This window comes from Myotis daubentonii, chromosome 19 (assembly GCF_963259705.1).
Source record: "Myotis daubentonii chromosome 19, mMyoDau2.1, whole genome shotgun sequence".
Lineage (NCBI taxonomy): Eukaryota > Metazoa > Chordata > Mammalia > Chiroptera > Vespertilionidae > Myotis > Myotis daubentonii.
Window position 1 is genome coordinate 13837329 of NC_081858.1, and position 10556 is coordinate 13847884.

Consider the following 10556-nt stretch of genomic DNA (forward strand, 5'->3'; position numbering starts at 1 on the left):
CACAAGCTAATCAAGTCAATGCCTTTAACGCATTCATTTACCGAGCACCTATTTCATGGGAGATGCTGCCTTGACTACTGTGGATGTAGAGTAAACCAGGAAGACTGGGCCCCTGCTCTCATTCTAGACTTGAACAGACAAACCAGGTGAATATCAGATGAGATAGGATAAAAACAAATACAAATTTAAAATAAAAAGTTTAGCCGAAACCGGTTTGGCTCAGTGGATGGAGCGTTGGCCTGCGGACTGAGGGGTCCTGGGTTCGATTCCGGTCGGGGGCATGTACCTGGGTTGCGAGCATATCCCCGGTAGGAGATGTGCAGGAGGCAGCTGATCAATGTTTCTCTCTCATCGATGTTTCTAACTCTCTGTCTCTCTCCCTTCCTCTCTGTGAAAAATCAATAAAATATATAAAAAAAATAAAAATAAAAAGTTTAATTCTCCAATAGAGATAGGGAAGCCATCCTCTTTCCTCCTTTATCTTCGTTCATTTACATTTAAAATTCACCATTTCACATTTCTGTGAAATGTACATAAATCCTTTTGAAGACTAGATTAGCAATTTGTAAGCTTTATGACTTGGCACTGTCTTTCTCCAGAACCTGGAGGCCTTCTTTTGGAATGTAAATATCACAGGAGCGAGCACCCCTATCTCCCAGTTTCTGTGGGAAGGTAGGAGCCTAACTTCAGTGGGCTCCTTGCTCCAAGTTTCAAAACAACCTTCTGTTATAAAAATGTGTAGAAGTTTGGCCTTGGCTGGTGTGGCTCAGTAGGTTGGAGCATCGTCCCAAAGGTGGCAGATTTGATTCTTGGTCAGGGCACATACCCAGGTTGTGGGGTGCATACTGGAGACCACTCATTAATGTTTCCTCCCTACTCCCCTCTCTCTTTCTCATCAATAAAATAAAATAATATACCCTCAGATGCAGATTTTTTGTTTTTCTTCTGATTAAATCCAATTAGCTATCACAGATCGGCACTCCAATTACAAGGTAAATGAACTATGTGTGACAAATGGTGCTGTCAAGTCCCCTTAGTGAGGCCCCTTATTTTATTTGTGTGTGTTTTTTATATTTTTTAATTGATTTCAGAGAGAGAGGGAGATGGGGAGAGAGATACTAGTAGAAACATCAATGATGAGAGAGAATCACTGATCAACTGCCTCCTGCACGCCCCCAACTGGGGATCGCAGGAGGCAACCAGGGCATGTGCCCTTGACCAGAATCGAACCCGAGACCTTTCAGTCCGCAAGCCGATGCTCTACCCACTGAGCCAAACTGTTAGTTTTGGTTTACCTTGAACACATGTATGTGTTGGGTTGTATCTGCTTGGCTATATAGTAGGGTGAGATTTCTTTTTGTTTTGCAAATTTCTCAGTGGATTGCCTGTGATGCATTATCATGTTTGGGTTTAATGCTTATTCAATAATAAAAGTTTTCTCTCCCTACTGCCTTTGTGGAAAGTATTTCTGGGTTGGGAGATTTTGTTTTTAATTTTATTTCCCCAACAATAGTGCCCCAACAGGACTACTTTTTTAAAAAATATATTTTATTGATTTTTTTACAGCAGGAAGGGAGAGGGAGAGTTAGAAACATCGATAAGAGAGAAACGTCGATCAACTGCCTCCTGCACTTCCCCTAAGGGGATGTGCCCGCAACCAAGGTACATGCCCTTGACCGGACTCAAACATGGACCCTTCAGTCCGCAGGCTGATGCTCTATCCACTGAGCCAAACCGGTTAGGGCCAACAGGACTACTTTTGATGGGGTGATCAGGGAAAGCCTCATTAAGGCAGTGCCCACTGCATTGGGACTGATTAAGGAACCAATCAGGACAAATCAGGAAAGGGCATTCTGGCAGCGCCATGGGAAAGGAAGAGCAGGGTTGCCTAGAAGTCCAAGTGCAAGCAGAGACAGCCCCACAAGGCCCCACAGGCCAGGTTGGGAGCCTGGATTGTGCTCTAATAGCAACGGGAAGCCAGAGCCACTGAGCCTTAATGACTCAAGTGTAGAATCAAGGTTTAGAAAATCCCTCTGGTTGCTACAAAAAGAATGGATTTTGGAGGACAAGGGTGAAGGCAGAGAGATGGGCCAATAGACCTCCAGTAGTCCAGGCAGAGATGGTAGTGACCAGGACAAGCAAAAACAGAAACAGACCAGCTCAAGAAATGTTTCAGAGGAAGTTTACAGATTCCATGATGGACAGCATGTAGAAGTGAGGGAAACATTATTTTAGTTGTCTCTTTGTCACACTAAAAAGTACCCAAAGACGGACATCCAGGACATGTGAGGTCTAGAGACATTCCATACAAGGATCAAAGGAATGTTTGGCCTGGAGACCAACCAGGCTGTAAGTAAACACAAGCGAACGCAGGGACAACCCCACATGTATTTGAAGGGTTCCAATAACATCATCAGTAACAGCAGCTACCCCACTGTTAACGTTAGTTATTAGCACACTTGTCTGCACACTAACCTGTAAGCTCCTCGAGGGCAAAAATTTCCTCTTATCTCTGTATCCACATCTCCTCCACTGTGGATATGAATGATAACAGACACCCTCGCTCCTGCCCAAGCTGCACACCCTGCCTTCTATTCTTACTTATCGCCCAAGCTTCACTCTGACCAGTGTGGCAGGTTCTCTTCTCAATCCAGTCCTCCCTGGCACTTGTCCCGAGGGTAGAGGCAAAGATCTCCTCCCCAAGATCTCCTCCTCTATATCAAATGTAAGAAACGATTTCTCCTCACAGAGCAGGTGTTCTGGATGTAGGTAAGGTATCTAGGTCAAAATTAAGCTATAATAATAGCATTACAAGCTGGCTAATTAAGCAATTATTTTTAAAAGCATACAACTTTTGTTATCTGAAACCTCTGGGAATAGTCCTTCTAAAGAAATAAAATTCCCTGAGAATTAGAAATGAAGCTTTAAGTATTAGTGGTACTTTGTTAAAAACGTGTTTAAAAATATTCTTTTCTCAAAGGTACTGTTCCTGCCCTAACCAGTATGGCTCAGTTGGTTGGAGCTATCATCCCGTACACCAAAAGGTTTCAGGTTTGATACTTGGTCAGGTACATGCAGAAGGTGACCAATCGATGTTCTCTCTCACATTGATGTCTGTTTGTCTGTCTGTCTCCCCCGCCTCCCCCCTCCACCGCCTTCCTCTTCTCTAAAATGTCCATGTATTGATGAAGGGATAAATAAAATGTGGTGTACGCATACAATGGAATATTGCCCATCAATAAAAAGAAATGAAATAGTGATACATGCTACAGCATGGATGAACCTTGAAAACATTATGCTAAGTGAAAGGAGTCAGTCACAAAGGACCACATGTTGTATTATTCCATTTATCAGTGGACAGAGCATCAACTGCAGACTGAAGGGTTCTGAGTTCAATTTCGGTCAAGGGAACATGACGGGGTTGCAGGCTTGATCTCCAGTAGGGGGCGTGAAGGAGGCAGCCAATCAATGATTCTCATCATTGATGTTTCTATCTCTCTCTCCCTCTCCCTCCCTTTCTGAAATCAATAAAAATATAAATAAATAAATAAATAAAATGTCCAGAATAGGCAAAACTACAGAGACAGAAAGTAAATTAGTGGTTGCCTAGAGCTAGGGGCTGAGAAGGTAACAATTCAGGGGAACAGGATTTCTTTGGGGAGTAATAAAAATGTACTAAAATTTATTGTTGTGATGGATGTACAACTCATAGAGAGAAAATAAAAAAGACCTAACAGAACACAGGAGAAATCAACAGATCCACAATTATATTTGGCAACTTCAGCATCCTTCTCTTAGTTGCTAGAATAAATAGATGAACAATCAGTAAGGTTACTGAACACCTGAAAAACCTTCTTGACCTTACTGATACCTATAGAAAGTGCCACTTAACAAAAGCAGAATACACATTCTTTTCAAGTACAATTGGAAAATTCACCAAGTTATATCTTACATATACTGTGTCATAAGACAAATCTCAATCAATTGAAATGAATTGAAATCAGAGGATGTTTTCTGACTGCAAAAGAATAAAATTAGAAATCAACAGAAAAAAATCTATAAATCCTTCAAATGTTTGAAAACTAAATAATATGCTTCTACATACCTCAGAATAAAAAAAGAAATCATAAGGAAAATTAGAAAAATATTTTTAACAGAATAAAAAAAAAAACCATCTTACAAAATTTTTGTGGAACACTGCTAAAAGCAGCATTTAGAGGGAAATTTACATCTTCAAATGCTTATATTAGAAAAGAGCAAAGATCGAAATGCCTGTGATCCTGTAATTACAAGTTCCCCAAAAGATCTAACAGACTATTTAATCCTAAGTAAGAAAAAAAATCTACTAGACAGGCGCTTTAACCAACTAACAAGAAAAATCTAGGAAAACAATACCTAACGTTCATACTAAATGTAATATTCACAAATCTATTTAAAGTGGTCTTAAAATAGTTCCATCTCTATTCTAATCACAAATGACATTTTTACTTACTAACATTTTAAATTCTTCACCAATCCCCTAAAAGCTATAAAATGATTACGCTGTTTTTAGGATAAAGATGAAAATCATTCCCACCACATGCCCTGGGTGATAAAGCCCTGCCCACCTCCTCAGCCTGTTTTTGTTCCCCCTGCCTCCCTAAGCTGCAACCACTGTAGCCTTTCTTAAAGCCATCAAAAGAGTAAAAAATTTTCCTACCTCTGGGCCTTGCACAAGCTGTTCCCTCTACTAGGAGTATTCTTTTCTACACACTTCGTTGGCTAATTTCTACTCATCCTTTCCCAATGTTTAAAATCTTCCCTGATATCCACATAAATCAAAACCCCATTTTTTCTCTCTCCTCACACCCATTTACCTTTTTAAAAAAATTGAGACAAAAGTCACCGACACCATTTACTTTTGCTTTGTGGCACTTGTTACCATTTTAAATTCGATTTACTTGCAATTTTTTGTTTAATGCTTTTTTGGTCTGTCTCTCTCCATGGTAAACTCCATGACAGCAAGACCATGTCTATTTATGCAACCCTCTAATGGGCCTCTTCAGAGCCGAGCACAGTGCTTGGCACACAGCAAGCACTCAAAGATTTATTATATGAATGAATGAATGAATGAATGAACGTCACCAGCTTTTGCTGTTATATTTGTATAACTCCTGAATCCAGGCTTCCAGACCAGCTCTAAAAACAAAAGCATTTAGGAAAACACAATGGCTTTAGCAGCAAAGATACAGCGTCTCAGAACTCAATAAATAAATGTGAGTAAGAACTGAGGATTTTTCCTCAACCCTATATTCATGTGTCAGTTTATCACACAAATAAAAGTAGTATTCTGGTTGGTTTGGCACTGTTCAAAAAAGGCCAAGGATTTTTCCTAAATGCCAAATTACGAGACAGAAGCAAATACAAAAACAAATAAATATATAAATAAGACTATCAGGAAAATGAAGTGCATAGATAAATGTCAGCAATTAGAATCAACAACATGAATAGCTGCTGGTGAAAGGGCCTGAAAGCAACCACTGGGTACAAACTGCAAACACAGACAGCAGAAAAGAGAATCTGCAGTAGAGTCAGAAATAGAACATTTCTGCCCTCTGGGGGAGCAAACAGCTGGTGGTGCATCAATTCTGAGACTCCCTAAGGCCATCGATATCAACAATCCAGCCATAATAATCTTTTTTTAAAAAATATATTTTATTGATTTTTTACAGAGAGGAAGGGAGAGAGATAGAGAGTTAGAAACATCAATGAGAGAGCAACATCGATCAGCTGCCTCCTGCACATCTCCTACTGGGGATGTGCCTGCAACCCAGGTACACGCCCTTGACCGGAATCGAACCTGGTACCTTTCAGTCCGCAGGCCGACGCTCTATGCACTGAGCCAAACCGGCTTCGGCCATAATAATCTTAATACACATCACTCTCAGGCCCTGAAACATTCAAGGGCTCTTACCTGTCTCATCAGTTAAACCCAAACTCAGTCTGGGCCTGCATATCGCCTGCTTTCTTCTCCAGTTTCATCTCCACTCTCCCCTTTAAATACACTATTTCTGCTGACCCTGTTGTTCCTTAAACCTTCCCTACTTAAAATCTCAGAGCAAAGTAACCTCCCAGCAAGAGCCTATAACCTTTTCACTTTTAGAGCACATTTCGCTTTTTTACCTTGCATTACATTTTTCACATACCTGTCCAGAGCCATGGAGAAAAGGTTCTGCCCCCCCCCCCCAAAAAAAATTACACTCACTCACACCCCAGCTAAGTGTGAAACAAATAAATATCCTCCCTGGGAATTTTTATTAAAAAGTCACTTAGTGCACCCTAGCCGGTTTGCTCAGTGGTTGGAACGTCGGCCATGGATTGAAGGGTTGCAGGTTCAATTCTGGGATGTACCTGGGTTTCAGGCTCATTCCCTGCCCCTTGTCAGGCCTGGGGAGGGGTGGGGGAGGCAGTCGCTGTAGATATTTCTCTTTCTCCCTCCCCCCTTTCCAATCTTCTGAAAAGCAAGGGAGAAAATATCCTCAGGTGAGGATTTTTAAAAAAAGAAAGAAGAGCATAAAGTGAATACAGCTATATATGGTTAAAGACTGAAAGGGTATTCTAAGAAATGAAAGTTCTGATGAGTTTTTATGGGCTAAGTTGTGCCCCCTCCCAAATTCACATATTGAAGTCCTACTCATTCAGGTACCTCAGAATATGACTGTATTTGGACACAGAGTCTGTAAAGAGGTAATTAAGTTAAAATGAGGGTGGGCTAGTCCTATCACTCTGACTAGTGTTCTTAGAAGAAGAGATTAGGACACAGGCAGGAACAGAGAGAAAACTATGAAGACACAGAGAGAAGATGGCCATCTACAAGCCAAGGAAAGAGGCCTCAAACGAAACTAACACTGCTGACATCTGCATCTTGGATTTCTAGCCTTTTTTTTTCCCTGGGAAAAAATAAATTTCTGTTGTGTAAGCCACTATGGTACTTTGCTATGGCAAAACCCTAGCAAACAAATATAGTTAATGTAGCATGTTTACAGGTAAAGATTTTTTTTCCAATTTCTTCCTAAAATATTTTTAGACTTAATAACAATGATTACAGTTCTAGCAACATGATACCCTTTGCTGATGCTCATTCTCTCTCCTCTCACTCTCACTCTATGGAGGGTTATTTTTAACATGGCCTCACAAAGGAAAGGAAGCAAAGATGGAAAATTTTCAGTTGCATGCTGCTGAAAAAATGCCATTATTTTTACTCCATGGCAGACCACTCTAAAGGACAGACTGGATAACCATGAACTCCAGAAAGCCCACTGTCCTCAGCATCTGGCCACACATTCCTCCAAGTATAGGTAAGAGCTAGCCAGCTCATCTTCTGCAGAACATCTGTCCACCAGGGAGAGTCCAGCCTGTCCCTAATGCCGAAGTGCCATTTAAACATCAGATCAATCGTTAGCTAAGACTACCTCAAGATTCCAGCATTCTAATCGAAGAAAAGAGAGGATATTTTAGGACACAGGAAAGGACTCTGACCCTTTGGTCACCTCCTGCGGGTGAGAAGAGGAATGGAAGGGCAAGAAATGCTGCCTGCTCTGCAGCTCTACCCAGAACTCTCCGTGCCCCAGCGTTTGGGGTGCATTAGTATGGACAGTACAGAAGAGGAGGTAGAAACAAGTCACCTGATTTCCTGGACACAGAGAAGTATAACCTGGCAGAGCCAGGAGGAAGCTTGGCAGGGGCAGTTCAACAACATCATGAAGTCAGGCAGGCATATAGATTCAGAGAGAGGGAGTCCAGACGCCAACCCTATGTGGAGATTCCAGTGTAGACGGGCCTTCTTTTCTCTTATTTTTTTCCCTTTCACCTTTCACCCAATGGGGAGAGTGCTGAGGACTAAGTGGGCCATCGTCTAGAGGGCTTCACTGAGGGTGTCCTCAGAGTTAGATGTAACCCTGGGGGTGGGACTCAGCACTGAGACTCCAGTCTTAGAGGCAGACGAGCAGGAGAAGGTCAAAGCTCAGATATGGATCAGAGAATAGATGCCCAGGGCTCTTGGGTTTGGCTCTCTGAACATGGCAGGAATCTGGTCACCAGACTTGGGAAACAAGAGAAGATGGAGGGCTTGCAGGAAGTCTGACTTGTTGTTGGTCACCTGAGCCACTAAATTAGGTCTGTTCCTTATTTACCTGCCTTAGCATACACCAATTAATAGTAGGTGCTCAATAAATGTTTTCTGAATGAAAGAATGAATCAAGTAATTAAACAAAAAATAAAACCCACTTGGTTTCACAGCCTGGGATTAGGGTGAAATAAACCCAACTGTGGCATTTAGAGGGTCAAAGACAGCGCAAGTTATGTCCTTACTTTGCCGCAGGTGCCGTTAAAAGGATGTCAGGGCTGCCTGAGTTACCAAGGTCTGAGCTGAGAGGTCAAGTCTAGTTCAGAAAACAGCCTTTCTTGGCCCTGGCCAGGTAACTCAGTTGGTTAGAGCATCAACCCGATACGCCAAGGTTGTGGGTTTGATCTCTGGTCAGGGCACATACAAGAAGCAACCAATGAATGCATCAATAAGTGGAACCACAAATCAACGTTTCTCTCTTTCTCTCTCTCAAATCAATAAATTAAAAGAAAAATCAGCCTCCTCAGGTTAATCCTATCTGGACTAAACCTTTCTCAGTCCAATGCCTCCTCCCTGGAAAAGGGAGAAGAGAAAAAATAGAAACAAAAAAATGGTAAGAGCGAGATTGGTCAATACTGGTCTCCGCACCCCCCCCCCTTAAGCCTCCATCTTTATTATCCCAAATGAGTACTCAGAAATTCCTTTATTCTTAAGAACCTCAAGAAGCTTTTGTTTAGGAATGCTAAGGGCTTCTTTTTGATAGCTGTAGAGTAGGAAAACGTAGTAAGCAACTACTACAAAACTAAATAGTCACCACTGCTCTTCCCCTACTGTCAGACAATTCTCTTCCCATTTGCCAGAAAGCTATGTGGGGAAGAGAGACTCCCATCCCTTCAACACTAACATACTAGAGCAGTGGTTCTCAACCTTGGCTGCACATTAGAATCACCTGGGAATCTTTTTAAAAATCCTGATTTCTGGGCCTCATCCTCCGGAAATTCTGTTTGTTTTTTTTTGTTAGGAGGTGGGGCCACAACATTAGTAACAAAGAAACAGAATTTCCGGAGGATGAGACCCAGAAATCAGGATTTTTAAAAAGATTCCCAGGTGATTCTACTGTGCAGCCAAGGTTGAGAACCACAGCACTAGTGAGACTCATCACACACCGGTAGAGGAAGAAAGCTTACGTTTACTGTTCACCTACTCTGTGCAAGGCGCTTTAGGCCTGAAGTCATTTAATCCTCAAGAACCACTTCATTTCAGAGATAAAGAAACGGGCTCCGAGTTGAAGCAACTTGTCTAAGACAATGCATAGTGAGTGAGTGCAGGGACCGAACTTAGGTCTGGCTAAAATCCACGCTCTTCCCACCATCCCAGGCACACCTTTGAGTTGCCTTTCACCTTTCTCCCAAGATAAGGACTGCTCCGGCCTAAGTTCTTCTTCCTCTGAAGCAATCCCCAGTTCAAGTCTCTGCCCACTGACAGTTCGCTCCTGCTTCCCTGCCACGGTAAACACACGATCTTTTCCCCAACCGAAGGCCCCCTCTAGTGTCACCGAAAAAACAATGCGCAGCGCATTTGCATCTCAGAAAGCACTTTCCGAGACACCAGTTCATCTGCCCTTCACGACAATCCCGTGAAGCGGGCAACGCAGGTGAGAGCAACCCCCATTTTACAAGAAAGGCATCTCTCCAAAGTCACGGAATTAAAAGCAGGGAAAGTCGGGAGCAGAGACCCAGATGTTCACTCTGGTCCTTTAACTCTTGCCACTGACCCTCACTGCCGCCCCCCGCCCCAGCGATGTCACAAGGTGCCCCCTCCGTTCGAACCCCGGCCTGTATTTCACACGCCCCTCCCACGCCCACCCACCCACCGCAGCGCCCCCGCCTCTGCTTCCACGCCGCCCACTCCCCCTCCAGCCCGTCTCTTTCCAACCCCCTCCGCCCACAGACCACCTCGGCTCACGACACCCCTCCCGTCACAGGCAGTACGCGACCCCCTTCTCGGCCTCCTGCAGACCCTCGCTCAGCTCTTTCCCCCCACCCCCCAGCCCCATTGGCGCCCCAGCCCCCTTCTGTCAGCCGGCGGCCGGGTCGGCCCAGGCTACCTTCTCCAAGGATGCAGGTCTCTGCACGGCCAGGGAGCGGGCCAATGACAGGACCGTGTTGAAATAGAAACCCCGCGTGGCGCTGGAGCCGGAGCCCGAGCCGGAGCCGGAGCCGGAGCCGCCTCCTCCCCGGGCCGCCGCCGCCGCCGCCATCATCACGCGCACAGCGGCGCAGCCCGCCGGCTTCCCGCACCGGCCCGCGAACGCCGGAGCTCACCGCGCAGGCGCGGCCGTATCCGGCTTCCCCACCACGTGACCTCTCTGTTGCCGAAATTTGTTGGGCGTGGCCGTGGGCGGTCCCACCACCAGAGGGGGGAGAAAAGCCTTGCAATGGGTCGGGCGGCG

The 10556-nt window shown here is 44.1% G+C and overlaps 1 protein-coding gene across 2 annotated transcripts in view; it reads right to left on the reverse strand.

Moving 5' to 3' along the window:
- PI4KA (phosphatidylinositol 4-kinase alpha) overlaps positions 1 to 10441 on the reverse strand; it is a 98277-nt gene extending 87836 nt beyond the window's left edge. Inside the window, exon 1 of one of the 2 annotated variants that reach the window (XM_059677021.1) lies at positions 10212 to 10439. In XM_059677021.1, the coding sequence (XP_059533004.1) occupies positions 10212 to 10367 (156 nt within the window). In that variant the 5' untranslated portion in view covers positions 10368 to 10439. Of the gene's footprint in view, positions 1 to 10211 lie in introns of both variants that reach the window. The other variant, XM_059677022.1, reaches the window with a different exon arrangement.
- Positions 10442 to 10556: the final 115 nt, after the last annotated feature.